At 38.1% G+C, this 26,093-nt stretch overlaps 3 protein-coding genes across 7 annotated transcripts; 1 reads left to right on the top strand and 2 right to left on the bottom strand.

The window, feature by feature from the left end:
* Window positions 1-1,962: 1,962 nt before the first annotated feature.
* On the bottom strand, window positions 1,963-7,728 carry LOC136255472 (poly(U)-binding-splicing factor PUF60-like). Of its 5 annotated transcripts, XR_010700907.1 has the most exons (15): window positions 7,570-7,676; window positions 7,429-7,480; window positions 6,692-7,320; window positions 6,523-6,558; window positions 6,371-6,426; window positions 6,196-6,316; window positions 6,050-6,142; window positions 5,868-5,995; window positions 5,505-5,676; window positions 5,148-5,277; window positions 4,985-5,047; window positions 4,109-4,311; window positions 3,852-3,929; window positions 3,764-3,799; window positions 3,533-3,712 (listed from the first exon to the last, which is right to left on the bottom strand). XR_010700907.1 is itself a non-coding variant. In XM_066048254.1 (14 exons), the coding sequence occupies exons 1-14, from the start codon at window positions 7,597-7,599 to the stop codon at window positions 2,024-2,026; spliced, it is 1,500 nt and encodes a 499-aa protein (XP_065904326.1). In that variant the 5' UTR covers window positions 7,600-7,728; the 3' UTR covers window positions 1,963-2,023. The 5 variants fall into 5 exon arrangements, 4 of the variants coding, with proteins under 4 accessions (XP_065904326.1, XP_065904323.1, XP_065904324.1 ...); XM_066048254.1 differs by lacking the exons at window positions 3,533-3,712; window positions 3,764-3,799; window positions 3,852-3,929 and adding exons at window positions 1,963-2,133; window positions 2,711-2,900 and having other exon boundaries at window positions 6,692-6,807; window positions 7,570-7,728; XM_066048251.1 differs by lacking the exons at window positions 3,533-3,712; window positions 3,764-3,799; window positions 3,852-3,929 and adding exons at window positions 1,963-2,133; window positions 2,711-2,900 and having other exon boundaries at window positions 7,570-7,675.
* LOC136255473 (cytosolic carboxypeptidase 6-like) lies at window positions 7,696-22,934 on the top strand. The gene is made up of 15 exons (XM_066048256.1): window positions 7,696-7,976; window positions 8,042-8,117; window positions 8,168-8,216; window positions 8,586-8,786; window positions 8,842-8,949; window positions 9,020-9,059; window positions 9,139-9,234; window positions 12,309-12,380; window positions 12,430-12,472; window positions 12,781-12,892; window positions 20,805-20,859; window positions 20,908-21,005; window positions 21,572-21,621; window positions 21,670-21,782; window positions 22,635-22,934. Exons 1-15 carry the CDS (start codon window positions 7,751-7,753, stop codon window positions 22,733-22,735), a joined length of 1,440 nt encoding a protein of 479 aa, XP_065904328.1. The 5' UTR covers window positions 7,696-7,750; the 3' UTR covers window positions 22,736-22,934.
* A 238-nt stretch (window positions 22,935-23,172) lies between these two features.
* Window positions 23,173-26,088, bottom strand: LOC136255415 (protein CIP2A homolog L-like). The gene has a single exon (XM_066048170.1). It carries the CDS (start codon window positions 26,068-26,070, stop codon window positions 23,299-23,301), a length of 2,772 nt encoding a protein of 923 aa, XP_065904242.1. The 5' UTR covers window positions 26,071-26,088; the 3' UTR covers window positions 23,173-23,298.
* Window positions 26,089-26,093: the final 5 nt, after the last annotated feature.

Raw genomic sequence — 26,093 nt, 5'->3', positions numbered from 1 at the left:
TCCTTTAGACGTCTGAGTATGCGTACGATACGTACCATAGAGTGTGTAGCCGTTATCTGTGTGATTTTGTTTGTCATCTACGTACTGGGACATAGAGGACCTTCCAGTCCGAGAAACGAGCCATCGCTTGTAGTCACTCACCACAATGAAGATGGCAATGAAGAGATCAAGCCCACCATATCTACAAAGCTAGTGCAGTCAACCATGGCTCCCATAGGTGAAGTAGACACTGAAGATTTTAAGGCATCACAGGGGTACATATTTCCTTATAGTGTTTATGAAGAACAGACATGTGGAGCCAGAAATGTGTGGCAGCTACAAGTACTAGCAAATGAGTTAGGAATGAATGTTGTAGAGCCATTTGCTGCAGACTCTATGTTCCATATGAATGGGATAGCTCCCAACTTTAATCGAGCATTACGATTTCGCGATTACTTTGATAAAGATAAGTGGGACAGGATGGCTGTTGAAAATCATATAAAGCCATTAGTTTCTTGGGAAGAATTTCTCAGTAAAACTCCTCGTAAAGCAATCATTTTGTATACAGCAATTAGGCTAGATCGGAAGGTACCTCTGATATTTACCGATGACGCTGAAGATGATCGTATTAAGAAATATGACTTCACAAGAGATGAGAAGATTGATAAAAATGACTTACAATGGATAAAGAGTACTTTTACTATCACTAAGATTGTATACTACCTTACTTCCCTGGCACCGCATTACATGACAATTTCAAACTTAGCTAACAACATTTTTGGTGAGGTTGACCGTAACCAAACAGCATTGATAATTGTAGATTGGCTTGGTATTCGAAAAACAAGGGTGGAGATACAACCAGTGCCACCATTGTTTCAATATACAGTTGATGCAAAGTTTAATTATGTAGCCGATGATTCTCGTTTACAACTGGAACTACCACCAAGTCAGAGGATTATAAAAGCTTATGAAGCATATGTCAGAAATTTTTTTGGTGATCATAAATATGTTGGGATTGTATTTAGAACACACACTGTTTTGGAGTTTAGTCCGATGTATCATAATTTTGCTGAACGTGGTAGACATCTACTTCAGTGCAGTAGAAAGCTTAGTGATGAACTGGACAAAATTAGAAACAAATGGAAAATATTTTTGGCTTACGATATGGGTACATTTGGAAGTAAGGGATACTATAATTCAACTGGTGATGAACGGCTATATTCTTTACGAGATCAGATATTGTTAGATGTTTATAAAGGTGAATTAAATATGTCACAAAGGGAAGAAATGTTGATACAAGCCTCGGGTGGAATAAGAGACACAGGGTTTATGGCACAGCTGGAAAAAGTGATAGCCACAAATGCTCACTGTATTATATTACTTGGTCCTAATTCTCAGTTCGTGAATTCAGCAGCGACAGTGTACATGTCCATACATCCAACCAATAGGTGTATTGTATCCATCTGTTCTGGGGACTATCACAATGCAAGTGGTAAAGTGATATCATCCCAACACATAGAAGACAAGTTTTTGAATGAGTAGTTCACTGCATTTTTGTATGCATTTGTAAATAAATTATATCACTTATTACATAAATATACTATACAGGTCAATTGTGTGTAATCATTAAGACAGTATTTCTATTTTATGATCACCACTAAAATTAGATATACACATTATGGGAGTAATAAAAAATGCATTGGCCAATGTGACACTTTGTAACCACCTTTCTGACCTTTGGGCCAACTATGCAAATTGGATTTGCTTTAAAGGAATTCGAGAACTTTTAAAATAAAAGCCTTTGTTAAATTTTACTTACGAAAAGTTTGGGCTACAATGTATAGTGTTGGTGTGGTCAGTGCAAGGTACTCCCAATGTAAGTAGTGGAACGTAAAATGTTGTGAATTAGTAATTTACAATCTCCAAAAATGGACACAGTAAATGCTGCTCTCTGCCTCGCCTCCAAAATTCTGCTACCATCCATTCTGAGGACATATGCATTAGATAGAAGAAGTAATAAATACTAATATAGTGTGAGTGTGTGTTAATGTGAGAGGTTATTGTTCTGAAATTTATCATCATCGTAGACTTCACATTTGATGACTCGTCCACCAAACCAGCGACCATTAAGAGCCTTCACTGCTTCCTCAGCCTCTGTGTGAGCAAAACAATATATTATATATTTGATTAGTGCAAACTTGACTAATATATGGGAATAGTAGTTGAAGCTGGCTTCATTGGTGGTCAATGAAACCAAAGAGGTATGGGCTCAACTGCTGTGCTGTGTGCCTTTGTTATTATTTGGAACAAGAGTTAATCTTGACAATAGTTGACATGGCCACTACAAGGACGTGGTCTTATTAATGAGGCCATGAAGTACACAGAAAAACCTTAAGGGACCTACTTGACATGTCACCAGAAGAAGTTGGTCACATGTCATAGGAAAGCAACCTGAGAAAGAGTTGTAAGATGCCCTGGCATCTGTCATTTAAGAAGTGTCATTGTTAAATTAGTTCAACATTTCTTTGGTATCAAGAAAGTATGAACAATGACGTGTGACAAACTTCTCTGCAATTAACACAGTCACCTCATGCAGTACATTTTTTAGCTATGCCTGGGGCCTATTATACATAGCTACAAGAAATGGTCATGTGTTCATGAAGTACACCATGGGTGGTCACTATAATTAATTGGATGCTAAGAGTGATGCTCAATGTGTCTTCCAACATACCAGCATGTGTTTGAAAGACCACAAAGATTTTAACAATGACTTCAGCATCCTCATCAATTCCTTGTCTCTCTTGGTAGATGACAACTCTCTCCACAACACCAAACTTGCTACACTCTGACGTCACTTCGTCTTCGAGTTCTTCATCCACTTCATCAACAGAAATCATGTTACGAAGTACCACTACTGAAGACTGTGAAATCAAAACAAAAATACAGTAAATTTACAAGTACAAGTCTAAAATTTAATCTGTCAATTCAACAAATAAAGCAACATGAATACATACTGTACTGCCTCGAATTATCACTGGTCTTGTATAAATGTCTGGTCCCGTTTAGTTGCTGGGAGTATAGAGCATCATGACAGAAATAAACGCTGGGTTTCAAATATACAACGGGTCTCAAACGAACACTCAGTGAATTTATAATAACAATTCCATGCAGTGCCATGAAGAATAAAGTGAAGACCATATCAGACTTCCAATTATTATAAAGGGGCAGTACACCAAGCCATACAAATACTGAAATCATATAAATATGACATGCAGTTCAAGTTGATGCGTTATGACGTATTTTCGTAAAATGCTTAACAACCACTGCTTGACAGACATTGTGAGGTGTGCGAGTGAAGGCTACAGCCATTCTCAATGGTTCAGTGTAGAATGGAACATGTTCGCCAGGTTAGTCACTTGTATAAACTAGGATAACCGTCGTCAAAATTGTACAAAGTGATAATGTTCACAACTAATCGATGAAAATTTGATATTACACTTAGTGGTAGTATTTAATGTTTGTTTCTAACCTTATCCTAGCCACCAGAACAGCAGTGCCAGCCCATTGTAGATCGTTAATTAGCTCAACAGGCTTGTTTACAAGTTCTTGTATGTGCAACAATCATGACAACATTACAAGCTTGTACCAGCTACTAGAGCCTGGCTAAAGCAGCTGTTTGCAATCCTGTTTGCAATCTGGAGCAGTTCTATTCACTACCAAACAATGATGTGAACTGCAGGGGATATACCTTACGAGTAAAAACAGTACAAATTTATACAATTACCATTGCTTTGTTTACAATTATCCCATTAGACGATCACTACAAGGGCATGATGTAATAAACGCAACAAATTATCACGTCATGAACATACTATTACGGGATGGGATGTGAAATTAGCACTTGCATGGCTTGGAGTACTGTCCCTTTAAGCTTGAATCTGTGAAACATACTGAGAGAAGCATTAAGGAGAAGCATTAAGGAGACTACAACGCTGAACTAAGTTTCAAGAACAACTTGGACACATTTAGTCATCACGAAACTTTTATGCGTGGTTCAGAATATATGTATTAATTCATTAATTATTAATGAAATTCATTTCGACACATTCAACAGTTGTCAAGTGCTCACCTCATTCTTCCTTGTCAGTCGTTGCATGACCATTAGTCGAGCATTACTGCCTGATATGGAGACACTTTCCTCCTGTTGCAGGCTAACCATCTCAGGTGGCTTCTCTTCATTTGCTGCCTTCAATTTAGCCTTCACCTCTGACAATGATGACTTCTTGTCTGATGATGATGAGGACTTCTCAGCTGAACTGGCAGATGGTGTAGCTGTGGTAAAAAGGAATAGAACAATTGTACACAGTGGAAGTTATTGTCAAGTGTGTGTGTGTGTGTTGTGTGTGTAAGGTGGAAAGACAAGGAGAAATTTGTAGACAGCAATAGAATGAAAACACTAGAGTGGTAAACAACCAAAGAATGCTTTATTTAGTGCCCAGACCTAGGTGTGGTACAAGGAAATAGCAGAGTGATGTTAAGGGCCTTGGTGTGGACAAGAACACTCCCACATCATACCCTGACCACACACCATGCACCCTTATACACATGCATATACCCTTTTCCCAATGACCAGATGGGGATGATCAGCCACCAAAGCGGTTGGCTATTAATGCACATAGAAAAGGGTATCGTGTCATGGTGGAGCAGTAGCACATCAGGAGGAGAATCAGATCAACCATCAGCAAATAATGTACTCTGTGTGGTAGAAGGTAACAAGAGGCACAACTGTTTAGATGGAAGCCTGTGAGTGAACAAAGAAGAGCCATGCAGTGTCAGGAGTGCCTGAGATGGTTTAAGAGCATGTGAGAATTGGCTGTTCACAGGTGCAACTCATCAACAGGAATTTTATGTTTTTTTGCTGTCACTCATGACCATCTTCAGCAGCTTACCAAAACATGTGTGGTGTTGTAGTAACATAGTACCACTTGAAAATACAAATACTCACGTTTTGGTTCAGGTTCAGGAGGAGGAGGAGGTGGAGAAGACTGAGCAGCAGACATTGCCTCAACTGTAACAACAATCAACACATAGTATTCTATAATGTATCAAATCCACAAGTTAGTCAAGTCATTTATTCCCTGTAGACACAACACTAATACAACTCATACCTTGTTCTTGTATTCTAGCAGCAGCCTTGTTAGCTGCAGCAATTGCATTGGGGTCAGGAAGGATGGGAGCCAGACCAGGTACAATTGGAGCAGCATTCGGTGGATACAGTGGAAGTGGAGGGGTCAATGCCTGTGGATATATCATAATTTGTAATTGAACAATTCACTATAACTTTCATTCATTTAAAAATACTGTGAAACTCGTAACACTTAGATAAAATTTCTTGATCTAATTAAGCAAGTGGACTACTGCAATGGCCAGTATTATCTTACTACAGAATGACTTTATTTTACTGCATTAACACGTGTTAAACCAAAAAAGACAATTAGTTCTCTATTGTACTAAACAATTCTTACCCTTCCCACTCTCAGGAACTGTCCACCAAGATCAAACAGGTTCATGGATGCTATAGCATCAGCAGAAGCCTGATGTGACTCATAGTTGATGAACCCCCAGCCACGGTGCTTGCCAGGCTTAGTGTCTGGTGCTAGTTCAACTGAAACAATCTTACCAAATGCTTCAAATACACTAGAGAGAAGAAATACGAAGTGTATAAATGATAGATTTTAAGCATTATAGTTATGCAGTAGGAAAACTCTCCTTATGATTGTTATTAAAAAAAAACAACAACAACTACATTTTGATTATACATCTTGAAACAATAGGCTGAATTAAGTATGGAGAAAATTATTTGACACAACAACGAGAATTAATTGTACCTTCTCACGTCAGTCTCTGTTAAGTCTTTGTGAATAGATGCCACATAAATGCGAGGATATTTTAGAGCCTCCTCCTGTATCCTAGCAATGATTGGTGCTGCCTGGGGTACATTGTTAGGACGACCAACCTAAGTATTAATTTAGACAATCACCTAAAACAAACAACTTTAATTAATGCACACCTTGATGTTTCTCCCTCCTATGACAACACCATTCATTTGCTCAAGAGCAAGTTGAGCACCTTCAGCTGTTTCATACTCAACAAAACAATAACCCTATATCAATAAGAGAATCACTAATTATTTTCCCACTGATAATTGGAACAGACCTTGTGCTTGTTAGCTGCCCCATCCCAAGACATATTGATAGCCTTGATGGTGCCAAAATGATGGAAGCCATTACGTACTGTGTCTTCGCCTAGCTCAAAGTTTATGCTGCCAACATAAATCCTACAGAGAAAAACCAAAACATTATATGTAACAATAAGAAAGCTATGTGCTTACCTGCTCATCAAGATCAAAGCTCTTTGTTGTTGAGCAACTTCCTGCATTGACATCATCTACAAGAGTGGAGAATATGAACTAGTAGGTGCTAAAACTATCAAATGTGTGTTGTTCATGTGTGCACACACACACACGCACGCACACACACACACCTGCACTGACTGATCTTGTGATCTCTGTGTCTGATTCTGTAAGGAAAACATAAACAAAACAGGTTGATAAAAAACTTTAGCATGCCTATAGATCTTACATAATGCTTTTCAACCAATGTGTAATACCCCTGTCCTATACCCTACCCCATCATACAGCCATGATTCTTACATGTCTCACTGTAGCCTCCAGACAGTACTTCTTGGCAGCCTTTAACTGAACAGTCTGTTCATCAGTCAATTTAGGCAGAGTATTAGTATTAGGAGGGGGGTTATCAACGGGTAGTGCTACAGATAAACAATTCACAATAAAAACATATACGTTTACACACAAACAAGTCTCCAAATGCACCCGGAGCGCCATATTCACAAACATTCATTTTCCCTAAAAAAGAGCAAACAATACACACAGTCAAACAGAGGACAGTGGGCTTATATTCAAGTCCACTATCAGCTCAAATAGAAGACATTGTGGCATTCTACTTGAGACCTATATTTACAGAAATAAAGCTCCATCACAGCATTACACAACACACTACACATATCAACCACTTATCTCACTCAGTAGCAGATGCATGTACGAAGACCACATCGGGTTAACAAGGTATTGTGTAAAACACACTACACACGCAATATGCAGACACATATGCATGCATTCACCAAGAATAAAGGCACCATGTCTCAATAAAACAACATGACACACTTCAAACCGGCAACATTAATTAATCTTTCTCCAGGCAAGTACGTGTTAATGCGTTGTACATTCTTACTGGTATTTCAGCCTATCAGCAGACGTCACTCCTGTTTACAGTAATAAAAAGAGCGGGGAAGCGAGAAAGATGTAAATAATTATCGGGTGTCTAATTCTATATAATACACACCATCAAACAAAAGTACTAATTAACTCACTGGAATCCCAGCCTCTTTTCTTCCGTCTGTCTCTTCTGTTAGGGGAGTTCATCTACACGTGAATGATAGTACAAACTAAATACAAATATATCATTTACAAAAAGCTGATTATATCTACGCTATTGCAATACACAATCATACATCTGCATCGTATATATCATCCATTTCCATTTCGATCCAGACCTTTTACTTCAGTACAAAAATAACAATTACAAACTTAGCCCGGTTTCTACAGAAAGTACTAGAATTTGTTCTAATTAAAGCGCATCCGTTATCTGTATGGTGCGCGTTTATTAAAGTAAATGGCTCTTTCTATGTGCAAATGGCAACTTCATGCGCAGACGATGAAACTGTAAATGGCGATACTTCAGTATCATATGCTACGAGTGACATTGTGGAAAAATTTAGGGACAACCCGCAGGTTATTAATCCGACCTTAAAGGAGCCATTTGTGGGCAATGTAAGCTGGTACACGCCATTGCCACCTGAGTTAACAGCGCATCCCTTAGTCAAGGGGCAGCTAACATTTGATGCTTGCTTTGAAAATGGTACTGATACATCATTGTATTTTGGTGTTGCCATGGAAACCCATGTTATTTGCAAACCCATGTAGGCAATCTAGGCAGAGTTGACTACATCAGTGAGTTTGAATATGACCTGTTTATTAGACCAGATACATGTAACCCAAAGTAAGTATTTTCATGTGCTTGGTGAACTTTTAATGTTATTTTGCTTGCAGGTTTCGGGTCTGGTTTAACTTTAGTGTACGGAACATGAAGGCAGATCAGGTATTTGTGTGGTATAGTATTAAATAGGCATTGAATTAATACTCCTAAATTAACACATTTAGATGCAGAATCCTTAATGGTCATGTGTTACATATGCTTCTCCTGTTTTGTATATGAATGCTCTTCAAATTGGAATATATTTTGCATTTTCCAAAGACAATATCACACACAAATGTATACATGCGCGTGCACACACACGCACACCAGCATACGTACACTGAGTCACTAGCATACTCAAAATTGCAACCAGGATATTTTTGCATGGTCTCCCATCCATACTAAAGAAATGACCTCTTGAAAACTATGAGGACACATGTGATCCCAGCTTTCATACTAAAGAAAGATACTTACGTGTGTTATGTTCCATAGAGGGTGATATTCAATCTGGTCAACTTCAGTAAGGTAAAGAGTCTATACCGAGATGGAATGAGTCCAATGGTTAAGTCTACCTCACGGCCAGTATGGCAACGAACTCCTGCTAAAAATGTCTTCTACTATCGATGTCCGGACCACAAAAAGAACTATGTGATGTCATTTGCCTTTGCTTTTGATAGGGAGGAAGTGTATCAGGTACATATGTTAGTATTGACTGTGGAGCATTCATCATAGTTTTCTATTATTCTAGTTTGCCTATTGTTACCCATATACTTACGCAAGACTTCAAGTGTATTTGAATGCTCTTGAGAAGAGACAGACAAGCCATTTTCAACGAGAACTTCTCTGCTATAGTGTGGTGGGTGTTGTGTGTAGTGTAGTGTAGTGTAGTGTAGTATGTGTGTTAATATTTTTCTTCATACCTACAGCAACAGAGAAGGCTAGACCTATTAACCATAACTTCTCCAAGTGAGTCAGTAAAGCTGAACATATCTCTCATCAAGCTATTGTAATTAAACACACTTCACTGCACTTTGTCATTTGTCAGGCAACATGGCTGATGAAGCCGGGAAGAAGCGTCATATGGTGTTCATAACAGCACGGGTGCATCCTGGGGAGTCTCCAGCTTCACTAGTGTGTCAAGGTGAGGGGACAAATGTGCTAATGAGACACCCCATCAGTGAGATACCTTGATAATGAGTGTAGCAGTTTCAATAATCAGTTGTTCTGATTAGCAACTTGTCCTCCAACACTGCCAATGTTAGAACATTATGAATTACTGGTATGGAAATTGCACCAAGCTTGCAATTTTGTCCAGGTGTTTTTAGTGACAAAATTTGGGGCTTACAGAATAGTTTAGTGTTCCCTGTGTATGCTGCAAGTTTCAAGGGACCAAGTTTTGAGCATCAGTAATCTTTCAAAGGTGTCCTATATAACAGTTAGGTTGCTTAAAGCCAAATTTAAAACTAATGTGGACACAAGTGACAAAAGCACCAAACTTTCTCCACATATGTAGTACAACCTTAACTTTAATTTTTTGATAGGATATTCGATCCATCTCATTCTAAAAAGGGCCTTTCCATAAAAGCATTTATATTTATGTAGCTGAAGAATTTTCAAAATCGGCAAGCCATATAAGTGCTAGTTTTGCTCTATTTCATGTAAGAGAACATTATGCAGGGTTAAAGATTAAACCAAGAGCTGATAAACAGTAATATTACTCTCACAAGCTTTATTCAATCCTGACAAGTAATTGTTTCATTCATATATACTGACTGTTACTGGATCTGTACCTTTTCCGTGACACACAGAATTTGACCTATTTTTGAATTTAGAAGCTTCATAACTTTTTGATCATGGCATATAATAGCCTGAAATTTTCCATGGGTGTAACTACAGTATCTGGCTGCATTCTGGTACTAAGAGCAAGTTCAGTATAAGGAGTCAAGTGTTACATCATTTTGTTTGCTGGTATTTAAAATGTGTGTACTTTTTGCAAATCCGGTCACCTATAGTTTACAGCATATACAGCTTGTATGATCCACAAACTGTATAGAGAAATTTCTCTATAGTTGCTCATGAATATACACTGTAATATTTGCAGTAATTAGTTTGTGGTATATAATAAATGAATATCTCTTACATAATATGTTTTATTTTATTTATTTATTAAGGCTTTACAGCACTTATTTATTTATTAAGGCTTTACAGCACAAGTGCTGAAGGTCTGTAGGACACCTGGTCCTACAGCCTGTTCAAACGTTAATCGGATGGCTGCAGGTTCGAGGTTGCCCAGGTCCAGTCATGGATACTTCTCCACCTTTTCAAACACACTTTCTGTAACAACTTTAAGCAGGCTATAGGACCAGGTGTCCTACAGACCTTCAGCACTTGTGCTGTAAAGCCTTAATAAATAAATAAATAAATACTGCAGTCATGCAGATGTCACATCTTATACAGAATTCATTTTGTGCTTGTTTGTGAAGTAGCTATAGCTTGATAACTTACCAGCTTATACTACACCAGCTCTTGTTATTTAGTATGAAAATATGTGTTAGTGTTACAAGCATGATTTTGTGTTTATGCTGAAATCACATGCATGACCACAACAATAAGGTTCTTCATACCATAACCCAGCAGTACAGCTGTATACCATGTAAGATAAAATTCCTTTACTCAAGTCTCAAGCTGAATTAATGCTAAAATGCATATTTGTAGTAGTGGATATAATGTATAGGATTTCACCAGGGTTTGTGAGAGCAAAGTGTGGTTTAAGTACAGTATAACCCAGGGATGCAGTCACCATGGATTTTTTTCATGAATTTCCAAACAGCTTTCATTATGCAATGGTAGAGTATAAATGACTAACTACGTACATGTAAATATAATTGCCTTGCTACCAGAGCTTGACTGGACATGCAGGTATGTATATATCAAATGCTATAGTTTTAAAGATGTTTCAGACATATGATGCAATCTGATGAAGTATTGCAATTTTAAGATCAAATTGTAGCAGCGAAAAATAACTTTTAATATTGCATGTTTACAGTCACCATTACCGTGAAACTTAGCAACCAAAGATTACACATAGTTAGCTGTGACATGCTAGGTTAGGATGTAAAGAACACAGAATTGCAATATGTCGTCGATCAGTTAATCAAAAGTGTAGAATTTCAACTATGACATGTTTGGCACAATTGTATGCATACAATATTGGGTAAGATAGCTGTGCTGAAATCACATGCAAAGAAGAGTTCAACTAGCACAGTGGTCATGGTAATTTTATTACTGTGTAGCAGAACTTTATATTATAGATGACTGTTCTAGCAGTAATAGTCTTTCAAATTCCCACATTCAATAAATCAGTCCTGCAAATATAATTTTGATCATGCAGCACTGATTAGTTTTCAGAAAGCTTAGTTCTTTTCCTTGCTGTTTTTATTTTTGTTATGGTACGCTTGTTGTATCATAAGTAAACAATTGATGAAATGTACTATACTAGCTTCTCCTATAAGCAAGTACATGGTTAAATTTCTGAGAGGGTAAACACTCCTAGATCTGGGCCCCTACGCCAGAAATTGTACACTTCAGAGTGAGCTAATCTAAAGATTCCATCTGTCAAAATACGTACATGCTTGAAGAGAGTGCATATGCACTGCACAACACAGCCTAGGGATACTTGTGGTGGTGGTCTGGTGGATCATTGCATGCTTTAAGTGATTGTGGTTCAAGGGAATGTAAAACACTGAGTGGAGATGTACTTATCTTTGTGTTACAGGACTGCCCGACTGCTCTAATAGAGTAATTGTGAATAAAACACAAAACATAGACATGTGTTCATAAATATTTAAATTTAATGACATAATTTATAACTTAATGACATCCTTTATAATTTAGTGTCACTTGAAATACTCTAGGTTATTCTAAAGTTTCAAATTACTATTTAAAATGCCAAAATTGCAAAAAGGCATATTTCCGAGCCTTGGATGGCTTCCCAGCATGCATGCCTGAGGTGGATCCTATCAACAATTTTAATCTAATGTGGTAAGAAACTCACAGAAAAAAATTGGTGCTTTTGTCAGTTGTGTCCACATTTTTTTGCTAAGCCACCTAACTATAAGAAATTAATTGAGTAAACGATGGGCTTACAATTTGAGATACAGCAGTAAATTTTCGTGTGCAACATCTTTGTAACAGTACTCTTGTATCTTATTGCAGGACTAACAGATTATTTAATGAGCAGTGATCCTGGAGCTAAGGTGCTAAGGGACCATATCATCTTTAAGATTGGTAGGCAAATAACACATCTCTCATTCACCACATTACTTAGCCATATTAGTTCCCATGCTGAACCCTGATGGAGTGTACTTGGGAAATTACCGGTGAGTTAAACATGTAAACCTTAATGTAAATTGTTGCACATTTTAGCGTATTATAAATTTTTACACTTGTAGTTGTGTATAATCACATCACAGAATGTAGTTATTGAGTGTACATTGCTTATAGTCATCTTTATTGTGTCCTGGTCTCCATGTCTTTGTACAAGGATCCCATGTTAGTTTGGTGTCCTTTTTGATTCCATTTTAAGATGTTTAATTGTGAGCCACACACTTACTACAGACATGCACGATACTGTTGGCCTTGTGTGTGTGTGTGTTTTACATGTACTGGTGGGCATGTGTAATTATAGGTGCTCACTGATGGGGTTTGACCTCAATCGACACTGGCATGATCCATCACCCTGGGTACACCCTACACTGTGTGCTACTAAAGAACTTGTCATAGGCTATGACAGGGACCCAGTGAGTGTTACCATAGATAATATACGTAAACGTGGATTGGAAACGTGTGTTAAAATGTATTCACTCACCATGCCCTATTCTCATTATGGTGTGTGAATTCATTGCTAACAAAGCAATGGTAGAAACAGTTGTGGTTTAGTCACTTAATTGGCAACTAATTACTAATTATTGTAGTACACAGAAAGGGTATTGCCCACGCTTGTTAGAGAATGCGGTTGTGTGGAGCGCTGCAGTACTACTGACATATCCGGTAAGTATTACTTGTAAGCTAACACTTTTTACAGTTTTGTAATTTTAAAAAGAAACTGGTTTTAAGAAATAACTCTCATTTAGGTATTCTAGCATGTGTACTCATTTTGTCATGCAAATGGCTACATTAAATTACTGAATAATGTTTTAATTTGTACATCTATATAATAATTCTCTAACTGTTTTGTGGCACTGCCCCAATTTGTTCTTGGTCAGATTCTAATCGGATTGGTACCATTCAAATTTAAAATTTGAGACAAATCTTTTGATCCAGAATTGGAGGCGATTTGTTAAACTAAGGGAATACCCTTTAAACCACCGTAATTACCTGAGGAAGACACAAATTTGTCCAAAACTTTCTGGAGACCCTTATCATGTTACCAGCCTTCCCCTTCTCAGCCTACACTAGATGTTTCTCTCCCCTGTGGACAACAAATGAGAAAACGGAAAAATTGAGGCCATAAAAATTTCAAACACAAACTCCTCCCAGGTTTCTCCCCTGATTAGCTTCAAACTCGCTAGACCAACTATCCGTCCAAACCAATGTGTCATAAGGTGGTTTTCGTGTCTATCATTATGTGCTAACCTTGGTTGCAAAATACTTACCACTGTCAATGGCCATTATAAGTTTACGATACATGTATACAGCATTCTGGTATACGCGCATTTCCAATAGAAATCATATGACATCATGGTTTAACTATCTAAAAGTTTAGATAGGATCAATCACTTTCGTGATTTAACCAATCACATCAGTGAATTTGACCATGTGATCTGGTGTGGTTGCGATTATCTGGCAAACACACCCACCAGTTATAAAAGCAGAGTTCCGTAGTGGGTGTGGCAAGTCTATGAGCGATGATCACTCCTAACAGGCAGCTTGACAACGCAAAAAAGGCTTGCCGGCAATACACACTCTGCATCCTGCTGCACTGTCCACTACAAGGATAGATACTCACCACCTACACCGTTCTATGACAAGAAGACGACAAGCGGGCCACAAATTATTGACAGACCAAAAACAGAAGATTACCAGTCTGTCTGTACCACTGTAAGGGAGATGAAAACAGTCCAGATTACATGTATTTGCCTGAGCACTTTCCGTTTACGACACTGAGCGGAGAGACTCTATAAGCGGATCATATGATCCAGCCCCTACACACCACTGTGAGAACGCCCTATTAACACGTCTCTATACTTTGCTGAGAGATAAATAATAGAAAGTATTTAATAGGACATGCTGTGCATGCATAGCTGACTAGAGGTTATGCAACTTTATCTACCTTAATAGAACGCACATCTACTCTAGTAGAACGCACGAGCAACCAAAATACTGTAAGTATAATTAAGTTGCTTTTGTTTTCTGTTTTGTAAGTACTATAGTTAAGTAATTTTATTAATGTTATGGCTGGCAGCACAGGTTGCTGCTAGACCATCAGCATACACCTTATTTTGGTATCTCCTTCCTTACGTCACTTCGCCCTTGTATATGCTGTAAAGTCTAATAATAATAATAATAATGTGCTCTAATTGAAAAACCATTCTATGTATGAAGGAAACTCTTGGACTATGCTGATATATACTGATATCCTTTTTACTGAAAGCAGCTCAAAGCCAGACACATGTTTCACTTACTTGAATATATATAGCATTGTGTTGCTTGAACACCCTATCAGTACTGATGTTTATCTTCTTGCTTATACAGCCAATTATAAGTTGAATACAACACATTACATTAATATACACACTTTGCAATGCAATAAATATACAACACATCAGTCCACCACGCACAAAGAATAATGAGAAAATAGTAGACATAATTAAGAATTACAATTCCAGTTCCACTGCTGAACTGTGGGTACAAGCCAATGGCAGAATCTTGCAAATTGCATCGGTGGTGGCTTGATCTTGATCCTATTATACACATCACCACAGAACAAAGTAATGAATACAACATGCACAACAGTATAACAATACAGCAGTCCCGTGTACAGAGTATCATTACTCTAATAGAACATACCCTGACAACTAATAAATGGATAATATTCCGATGACGTATATGACCTCTGATCTATACTGTTTGTGAAAATGCATGTTAATTAGAATAGCTCTTTGTGGTGATTCACCTACCATTGGTGATGGTAACTGATCATGCCTATGATGGTAAGTCGCAAATCAGTTTCCCAGGCACGATCACGCTCAGATATTTTATTATGTTAGTTTGTGCAACTTCATCATCTGTGGAATACATACACTTAACACTGCTCTGTTCAACACCATCACAATTGTGACATTTGTGTTTGTCACTCAAAAATGCAACACACCATTGTAGAATCATGCATGCATGTCAAATTATATGCCGAATAATGTCTTTGTCGATATGATAAATTTCAAATGCATACAGTATTGACACAATTAACAATGGTCCTAGTAAAAGTGCATTTTGCGTGGGTACAACTAGTATTAATGAATATGCTATGTATAGTTTTGTAATTTTAATACAATGACAGTGAACTACAGAGTTCTACACATAGCATTAGGTACGAGTGCAATAGCTGTATGCAAATAGTTTAATTGTCTTCAAACTAATTCAACAGGAATTATGAGTAGGAAAAGGAGAATTAGACAAATACCATGAAATAAAGTGTCAGGCCGCAAGAGTATAATTATTCAGTTGGATGTCCACCCAAGCTATACCTAAGAATATTCCACCTATGACTTCTAACAATTCAGAGGACTCTGAGCCATTTGAAGACCTCAACAACATTGAATTACCTTCATGGAATGCATCTCATTCTAGTGAGCATCACATTGTATACAAGGTCCAAAAGCAGTGCTCATAAGCCTCATATACATGACCATTAGTTATTTCACATTCCCTTACTGTTTGCTCTGACATGACATGGTCCCTTTCTATCTATGGACAAGTAGTTTCCAGTGGGGACTGTGAAGCATTAGCTGGGTCACCTGATGTAGTTAATTGTACAACATTGTATCAGCTGGTATGGAAAATTGACTTACTAAACACCTGTCCAGGGCATCCTGAGCAGTTTGTTACAATGGCTGCCAGTAGGGGTGGTAATTTTCATGCTGTATCTGGAGAATTGTCTGCTTATTTAGACAAGAGTGGTACATATCTCTTAAATGGACAGGTGTTCTGTGAAACAGTTAAATCAAGTAAATGCTATTGTCTCATTAATGGAATCAAGTGTTTGGAGTGTTCAAAATACAGAGACACTTTAAGGGCAACTTACCATCACTGGTTCAAGCAACAAAACCAATCACCATCTCAATGCACCAGCACGAATCATGTCAATGAAAGATGACTTCACAAAAGAGAACAGGAAACAGCAGAAGGCTCAAACATTCTTGTCAGAAGATTGCTTACTTGAAAAAAGATAAAGGATCACATAACAAGTAAGCTGTTACTGTAGATGATGGAATTCATGGAGGGATATCAGAGATTATGAAAAGCCACTCTGAAGATATTGACAAGAAATACCAGCAGAATAGCTTCCATCAATTATTTTGGAACCAGCAAGTCTCTTAATCTTTCAAAACACCCCACACAGTGATGTTGGCACTCCATAATTATTAGGTGGTGTCTGCATTTGCTTATGCTCTCAGGATCATCATATGATGCTCTTAGCCATGTATTGCTTCTTCCTACTAATCGCACCCGCAAGACTACACACATTTTGTCAATGGGGAATAGGATTCCAAGCAAAACAATCGAGATCAGAAACTAACATTGATGAGTTAGAAGACTGGCAATAACATGTGACATTATTGATGAGGTTAAGATAAAGGAATTGTGTACAACAAGCATGACTGCAAATTTGTAGGCTTTATTGATTTGGGACCCGTTAATAACTATCTTTTGAAATTTGAAAGCTCACTTTCTGATGACTCCATCCAACCAATGCCTGTGGCAAGCAATATGTTGACATTCATGGTGTAAGGACTCATTATCCACCTTCGATTTCCGTATGCATACTACCCCACAGATGGAGTTACTGCAGATTTATTGTTCCCCATTGTCTGGAATGTGCAGGGTTTAAGGTTATATCTGTCACTGGGGATGGAGCATCACAAAATCGAAAAATTTTCAGGATGCACAAGTTAGCTTGTAGCTGTGAATTAAATCCTGACACTGCAGAACCCATGACTATCACACACAAAGTGAGAAACCCTATAGTATGGAAAATCGATATTTGTACTTTTTTGTGGATGTTCCTCACCTTACAAAAACTGCGAGGAATTGTTGGTCTAATTCCTTTGGACACAGCTACACAAGAGCTTTGTGGGTATGCAAAAAAAGGCTATACACTCTATTGTGTATATGTTATCATAGACTGTTATAATATTATAGTGGCTGGAATGTGACTTCTTTGGATGTCTTCAAGAATTGAAAGAAAGTGTTGCAAAGCGGCAAGGCTTCACAAAAGATGAAAAGAAACATATGATCTTAAGCCAAGAAACCGATGAGGGATTACACATAACAGGTTAATGGAGAGTTGAATGTTTACAGGTCATACATGCAGTTTATAAAATTTACAGTGAAGTACTTTGTGGAAATGGCACCTTTTCTTTTGAAGCAGCCAGGAGTAAAATTTCTGTATTCAATCAGGATACTGTGGAGGCATTGTTTGGTCAGATAAGGATGAAAGGTGGACGCAATAACAATCCCACACTACAACAAATTAACGATTCTGCTATATCACTGAGAGTACAAGGGTCGGCAGCTCTTGACCCAATACGAGGAAACTGCAAGAGAACCGGAAAGAGTACTGATTTCATTGTAGATGAGACACCATTTCCAAAGAGGAAGAGGAAATGATTTTACTATATATAACATATCAATATTGCTTATATACTACTACTGAATACAATATAACTATTTAGTCTGTTTCAGTTGCTTCCAGACTTTTCTTTTTCTGTGTTGTTGTTGCTATAACTCCTTTGTAGTCTTCCATCCATGTCCTTGACAATGAAAAGCCTCGCATAGTTATCCATAACTTTACAATGTGTTCTAACAACTCTCGATTCATGTCTTCATCTTCAACACCCACCAAAGTCCACTGAAAAAGAACATCTTCATTGCTGCAAATAGATTGCACAAGAGCTGATACTCCCTCTTCTGGTTGTGATACACTGGACACTGCTGTTCTTAATAAGTGATCAGGAAGTTCATTCCTAGTAGTTAGTTCTAAAGAAACAAAGGTATTATCACACACCATAGTAACCCTCCTCTATTGATTTTGTGCACCCATTCTCTAGTGTAATCTAAAAATGAGGTTGTGGGACCCTCATCGTTGTCATGCCTCATTCTGTCTAGACACTTGACAAACAGAGCTGCTTTGTCACCACTAATCTTTGAAAACCTTTGCCTTAATATAACCACATGCATATCGTAAGATATTCTCTTCATCTTTGCTCAGCTCGACAGACTGTGTGACTCTTGGCACTTCCAACACAGGGAATGCTTTCTTAATCAAATAATCTACAATGCTCTCATTTATCAGTTCCATTAATAATGGCTGACCAGTGTGTACACTACAATTGATACTTTCTGAAAATTGATTCCACAATGGTGGTAGTGTATTGTTTATTAGTCCAGCATAATGTATCCATAACTGCTCTCTTAGTTTAGTCATGGTTGATGGTGCAGAAAATTCTATCGCTGACTCCAATACTGTACATAATTCAGTTGCAAATTTTGCTTGTATCTCAGTGTCTTCTTTTTGTGATGTAGCCAAAAGTTCATCAGCAAATTTCTTTATGCAACGGGCTCTAGGAGATTCTATCAGTAGTTCTTTCCTGCTAGGTAGCCCTACCAATGCTTCAAGGAAAATAACTTTGGGAAGCAGAGAAGTAGCCATTCGCAATAAACCACTTAAAATATTATAAACCTATATATACATGTGCACAATCTACTCTCGACTATGTAATACTGGCTACGTAACTGTTTCAAGAGTAGTTATATTCTAGACATTCGCATTACTCTAGCCACTCCCTCTTTAGCAACGGTGAATATCACGTGACTGTAACAAGGACAGATGAAAAAATTAATGCGCGTTTCCAATCTATGGTTACGTATATTATCTGTGGTGTTACACAGCTGTGTGGAGACTATCGGGTTATGTATACGGTTAATATGAGACCTCTATTTGAAGTGACAAACCATAAAATGGCTAGAGTGCATCGAATCCTATGGACTAGGATTCAATAGGATAGATAGATTCACAGGATTCAATGTGCCCCTGTAGTGGGAGAATTTTGAGTACACGTGGCTATGTTAAAAAATTATTCATCAGCCAAGAAAGGAGAGCTGGAATTCTAACGACTAGCAGAGCCGGAGCCCACAATGCCTTCAGCTACTTGAATTAGGATCAAAATACTCTAATAGAGCAGTCATTGGAATATACTCTAATAGAACAGTCATCGCAATACTCTAATAGAATATAGCCAATGTTCTAATTACACTGCTTGATTCTCTGTTAATTGTCTTCAAATTACTCAAAAGTTCCAGTGAGCAATCTGCATGGCACTGCATTGGACTAAGTGATCACGTATATGTTATACATTACAGTCCCAATGGCTTCCATATATCAAAGAACTAAGTTTTTACTGTATCACGAAAGTAAAATTAGCTACTCATTGGTATTGTAGTACAAAATTACCAGAATATATCCTTGAATGGAGAAAGAGGCTTTGCATGTAAAATAGCCTCTAGATGCCATTTCACAGCATCTATTTTCCTGGAGGCGAATGCCCCCAGACCCCCTAGCTTGGCAGCATGTGCTTAGCACATGCAGTTGAAAAAAGCAGACAATCTCTGATTTAAAGATCATAATTAGATCAGTAAAAAATAGTGTGCATGACTATGACCACCATTGCAGCTCATGGATAGCTGGACCACTCAAAAGCTCTGGGGATAACTAACAGCAAGAGTTCATAATGAGGAGAGTATCCTACTCTCATATACCCCTGTAGAAGGGCGTATCGTGAAGTTATGACGTAACACTTCTGAGTTCGCCCGTTTTTCTTTGTATAATTAATGATGTCATTAGTTGAACATGGTATTGATTGAACGTGTGCCTAACAACGTCGCTAGCAACCAAATTAACTCCAGCTCTAAGCGTTTCTCACCGAACTACAATCGTTTCTTCATGGGTTAAGACCTCTTTGTAGGCGTTTCTTGCTAGGCCATTTGCAAATACGGCGTCACGAGTGTGAAATGGTTCTAACGATTCTTGCACTTTTACGGCTGCTGGTACGTCACAAACCACAACATCTTGTCGTTACATCATAACTTCACGATACGCCCTTCTACAGGGGTATATAAGAGTAGGATACTCTCCTCAGTATATATATTATGCTAACAGATATTACAGAAAAAGAACTTACACATAAGGAGTTGAGTTAATGTTTTATAACCATATCTAGTTCCACTTTTCTTTTCTCAGCTGAAATACGATGTCCAATCAAAACAATTGCTCCATATATGGGTAGCTGTACTTAAAAAATATTAAAGTCCCCCAGTATCGGTGACATCTTAGTGTTATTACTGGTCTTTTTTTGAAATTCCATCCTAACATGCTGTGTATAAAATGGAACAACTGTGCGTGTGTACTACTATATATAGCTTTATCTATCTTAGAACATTGATTTGGACTTCTATATTGACATACATGCTCACACCACTCTAACCAATGGTAAGCCACCACCATATTAGGATATGTAAATACATCACATGATCACAGGATTCATGTATGGTAATATTTATGCTGAGGAGGATCGGTTTGAGCGACATTCTGTCTTCCCCAAACTTCTCTGTAATAATGCTGAGGATTTCTCTTGGGTGAGTGGATACAGTAGACCCTCGTTTGTCCAAAATTAAAAGCAACAAAGCATTTCAAGAATAGATGTGTGTTCTATTAGAGTATTTGAACATTGTTTTGTGCACATGTAATGAATACACTGTAGTTGTCTGAGCAGTTAAAACTTTTACCATAGTTTGATAGCCCAACCTATGGTATGCTGTATACCGTATCCTTTTAATGGATGTGGACTATATTATGAGAAATGAGGACACCAGTGTATCTTAGTTATGCAAATCCCTGAGCTAACATTGAAGTAAATAGGACACATACACCAAGGCATCCATGTTATACAGACACCTACTGTATTGCATAGTTGCAAGATTTATGTTCGATCTCACAGGCTAGGGGTTTTGTGTCAAGAAGTGTAGACTTTTTTCATGCTCCCAAGTGGGATAGCTAGTAATTTCAATAAGAATCAGGTTATGATTCCAGCCCCTGAGGCTCTACTACCTCTAGTAATAATAAATGGGTCCCAATTGTCTCTCTTATAATATTCTTTTGTATATGGATGTTATGTTATTGTGGTAATTATGTGTGTGTGTAGTCAAAGACTTCATTCAATCGAGATGCTGTGAAGGCTGGAACAGGGAGAAGGTATACACCATATCTACTATTGTCACATGGTTATATCACTCTACTCAGGTTTCTAGGCAACTGTTTAAATGCTTGTACCAACTGCTACACTCTGGAGGTGTCATTCTTTAGTTATGCCACTGGTAGCAACCAAGTACAGGAACCTTACACAGAGCAAGCCTGTATCCTTACTGTATCTGTTGTGGGGACTATGTACCTGAGACCTGCCATAATTACTGTTAGCCTTAGGGCCCAAGAATAAGGATTATAACTGTTTTTGCTAGCATAAAAAAGATCAAGATACTCTAATAGAGGAGTTACCTGAATATAATATGACTACTCTATTAGAGTATATCGATCTTTTTAACATGCTTGCTAGTACCGTAAAAACAGAAATTTTGATGGTAAAATATTTGATGAATTGAACAACTTGTCTCTTTGACAAATTTAATTTGACGGTTCCTTTTGCTTGCAGGGACTGACGCTAATCATGCATAGACCGCATTCAAGAATTTCAGACCGCATTCAAGAATTTCAGACGGCATCACGAAAGGAATCATGGCAGCTCAAGGCCAAGACCACAAGTAAGTTACAAATGTAACTACAGTAGCTATCTGGGATGCATCAGTAGGAGAGTCACTTGGTAGGAGAATGCCTTGCAGCTGCCCCACGTACGAAAAATCTGAAAGGTACAGAGAAATGTCCAGCTGCGGGATGATAAGTAGCTATATATTCTCCAATGTTGGCTAGATTTGTCAGAATAAGTTGCATTGGTTCACGGGTCTTCCCTCAGATCTCTCCGTGTTTTTGGTCTCTTTAGTAGATATTTTGAGGATTTAATTGTGACAATTTGAATATGAGAGTAGCTACCATAGTTTTTATTTTCGTGCAAAAATATTTTTGAGAATGACTGCTCTATTAGAGAATCTTGATCTTTAAAAAAATGTGTAAGAAATTTTTGCATTAGGATTTCACAATACAGTTAACTAGAGTAAGTAGTAACTCATTCAGAATATTCCTTAACAGAATACAAGACTTGAGGTTGGGCAGGAATGTAGCCAAGACTTTTCTGGACTACTATAAACTTCACCATTTGGTACCAGCATATTCCTTCAAGATGGCTGCAAAATCATAACGGCCATAAAACATCTAGCTCACCTATCATCACTTAACATGTACCTCACAACTCCGTCAACTCTCTTGACACAACTGAAGCATAAAATGTCTTCATTTTTACATGTTTTGTCAATAATTTATTACATAAATGTGTGTCCTACTGCACTTGTACAGTGAGAACTTGTAAAGATTCATTAAACTATCTATGGCATTCTAAATCCAACATAAGTTACAATGAAACCATTTTAGGACCACCTAATAGACCTAAACATGTATATGTCCTCAGTGTTCTATTAGAATAGTGGAATTTTGTTTTGTATTAGAGTTTAAGAGTTATGGACTTTTAGGTGGTCCTGGATAAGTACGTACCGCATGCACAGTATGTCTTAGTTAATTTTGGGACATACTTGTATAGTAAGGTGGCTGAAAAGGAGAACAAGTATGCAAGTCACAAAATTCAGGTTCTGTTTTATGTATACCTTCAAGAATGGCATAACAACCAAATGATACAAAATCTTCAATGCACATTCACAAATTACACAATATACACATTAGAGCACATTGTAGACAATACCATATTGGCTATGTGTCAGCATCTTCAAGACTAGTCCGAGATGGGTTAGATGTCAGTTCATGAATCCTAGTAACCATCATTGTATGCTGTTCAAGGGCATTCTTCTGGTGTTGTATTATCTGATTACTGCGTAACAACTGCTGCTCCAGTGATTGACATGATTGTTCCAGTCGTGCTACCTCTTCTGTAAGTATACTGTTGGTAGCTTGGGCAGAGGACAGTTGGGTATTTAGTGTTTCCATTTCTTCTTCTAGTTTAGTGTTACGCTGTGCATGCTGGTTACACTGTTGGCTGTACTTGTTGATGTTTGATTGTAGTTCTAAAATTTGCTTCTCTTTGTCTGCCACAATCTGTATTAGCTGTTGCCTCTCCTTTTCCAGATTTTCCAGTTCTGAGATGGCATGGTCGTGCTGTAGTTTGATGGTTGATGTTTGCTTTCTGAGTTTTTGGTTGACGTCAAGTAGTTTCTTGTTTTCTTCTGTCTGTGCTGCCAGTGATCCACGACATTGTTCCAACTCAGCTGTCTGTTCTTCCATCACAACATCAAGTCTTTCCTTCTCTTCCACGATTCTTTTCAACACCTTGTTCTGTCCATCAAGTGCTTTCAACTTTTCAACATTGCTGTCAGAGCTGGCAGTGACTTCCGCCAGTCTCTCTTTCTGTTCTTCGCATTTCTTTTCTGATTCTTGTAACATGTTTCTCAACTTTAAGCACTCTGCATCTGCCTGTGCCCTTCTTCCTCGATATTGAGCAATCAGTCGATCTGCTTGTGATAAAGCAAGAGCTTTAGCCTCCAAAAGGTCTTGTAAGTGACTCTCCTTTGTGTACATGGCTTGTAACTTGTACTCATAAACTTGCATTATTTCAGATGACTTGGCATCTCGTAGTTCCACTCCACTCTTGAATCTATCAATCAGTGCATCCACTTCACTAGTGTCCACAGGAATTGGTTTATGAGATAGTGAAACATCTACTCCACTAGGATGTACTGCACTAGGTTGTGAAGACATTTGTGAAGGAGATTGTCCAGTACTTGTACTGCTTGTGTGGCTTATCACTGAGTCCTCTTTGGGAACAAGGTGGACTTGTGCTTGCTCATGGTTCATGGCTGCAATGCTGTCTGCAAGAGATTGTAACTGAAATTCTGCATGAGTACAGCCTGCTTTAATGACCACCAATGCAGCTTGAATATAGCCCTTATCCTGGACATTTAGTGCTTGTGCAAGTAGCTTCATCATTCTGCTATCTGTAACAGTGTTCTGCACAACTTCATTAATGTAACTGGACAGTGTTCTAAGCTTGATAGCTAACACAGTAGCTTGTAGGAACACCTCTAAACCAGTCATTGCCCAGTCACACTGCTCCTCTGTGTCACAAGCCACAACAATTGGGTTGTGTACTAGTTGTCCCTGAATTAATGTTGACAAAAACTGACCCTTCAGATTGTTCCCTAACAGTCCAATGTATGATGTATTGTTACTCAGTACAAGGCAGATATGAAGAGTCTTGAGTGCTCTTAAAGTGGAGAACCTTACGTGTCTGTCTTTCCTCTTGTAGTTCGGAGGATGAAGCCTGTGCTTTACCAAATGTTGCACTAATGTTTCAACGAAGGGAGCACAGGCATTGCTAAACCCAGCATCAATCACTTCAGTGAATAACTCAGTAAGGAAATCTAATACAGTGATAATTGTTTTAGAGTACTGTTGATTTTTACTGTTCATCCATTCTATGGTACTATTGAATGGTTGGTTGGGCTGGGCTGGCAGACCAGTTGCATCGTTCAGTTTAAGAAACAACTTGCACAGTGAACCACGAATTCCTTTTACCTGCATGAATGCCACAAACAGTTCCATCAATTTCGAGTATGTATCACCATCCACTGATGGCAGCGAAGACACAATTATCTCAATAAATTGTGATAGGCTGTGGTACTGATATAGACATTTCTGAATACGTTCACATTGTACAATATCCACCAACACATCTACGGCTCTTGCCTTCGGCCGGTATGTGGGACTTTTGAGCAACACATTGAAAGCCACTTGAAAAGTTTGATCAACATTCTTACTGTTAAATAGAGACTCACCTAGGTCATCATACAGACAGAGGCTAGCTAAGACATGTATTGATGTAACAATGATAGCAAGTTGTCCCTGTGACAAGTAACTGATCAAACTTTTCTGAACTGCTTTAATGGATGGTTGGCCTTTGATATAAGCCCTCACTGACACACTGTATCTACACATATTAGCTAGTGACTCCATACACAACACAGTTACCTCATCACACGATCCAGCCCTTACAACTGATAGTGTATACTGGACTATTTCCTCAAGGATTCCATCAGGACATTTCAGCACTACTTCACCAGTTAGTTTACAGAGCAGGTTTAGTGCTTGTATTAGTGTTGTGTCTGTGTGGGACCTGTTCTTCCACCTTCTAAAGTTATTACACAATTTTGCCAATAGCTGGCATTGAAATATCATGTAATTCTTCAACGATTCATCCGAGGCGAAATTTTCTAACAGTTTTAATATCTTCTCTAGTAACACTACAGTACTGTGGTCCTGGTCTACTAATACTATCATGGAATTGATACATTTCTTCAGTTCTGCTGGTTCGTATTCCAAATTATGTACGGAGCCGGTGGCAGTCAATAGCACGTCAATTTGTCGTTCTGCTTCTCTCACGTCACTGGAAGTAGCTTTGAGTTTCAACCTCGACAAGATATCGTAGAAAGTTGTCAACACCAGTCGCGTACTCACAGCGCGGGCTGCCATTTAAAATTGGTATTTTGAATTTC

Source organism: Dysidea avara, chromosome 5 (assembly GCF_963678975.1).
Source record: "Dysidea avara chromosome 5, odDysAvar1.4, whole genome shotgun sequence".
Lineage (NCBI taxonomy): Eukaryota > Metazoa > Porifera > Demospongiae > Dictyoceratida > Dysideidae > Dysidea > Dysidea avara.
The sequence above is the reverse complement of the archived record's forward strand: the minus strand, read 5'-3'. Positions and strand labels throughout refer to the sequence as shown.

Coding starts and splice junctions, on each gene's coding strand:
- LOC136255472 (XM_066048252.1), bottom strand. CDS start 6,895: ATGTTTGTGAATATGGCGCTCCGGGTGCATTTGGAGACTTGTTTGTGT. Junction 6,427..6,522: donor CACAAGATCAGTCAGTGCAG/GTGTGTGTGTGT, acceptor CCACTCTTGTAG/ATGATGTCAATGCAGGAAGT. Junction 6,317..6,370: donor GCTTTGATCTTGATGAGCAG/GTAAGCACATAG, acceptor TTTTCTCTGTAG/GATTTATGTTGGCAGCATAA.
- LOC136255415 (XM_066048170.1), bottom strand. CDS start 26,070: ATGGCAGCCCGCGCTGTGAGTACGCGACTGGTGTTGACAACTTTCTAC.
- LOC136255473 (XM_066048256.1), top strand. CDS start 7,751: ATGGCAACTTCATGCGCAGACGATGAAACTGTAAATGGCGATACTTCA. Junction 9,060..9,138: donor ATTAACCATAACTTCTCCAA/GTGAGTCAGTAA, acceptor GTCATTTGTCAG/GCAACATGGCTGATGAAGCC. Junction 9,235..12,308: donor AGCTTCACTAGTGTGTCAAG/GTGAGGGGACAA, acceptor ATCTTATTGCAG/GACTAACAGATTATTTAATG.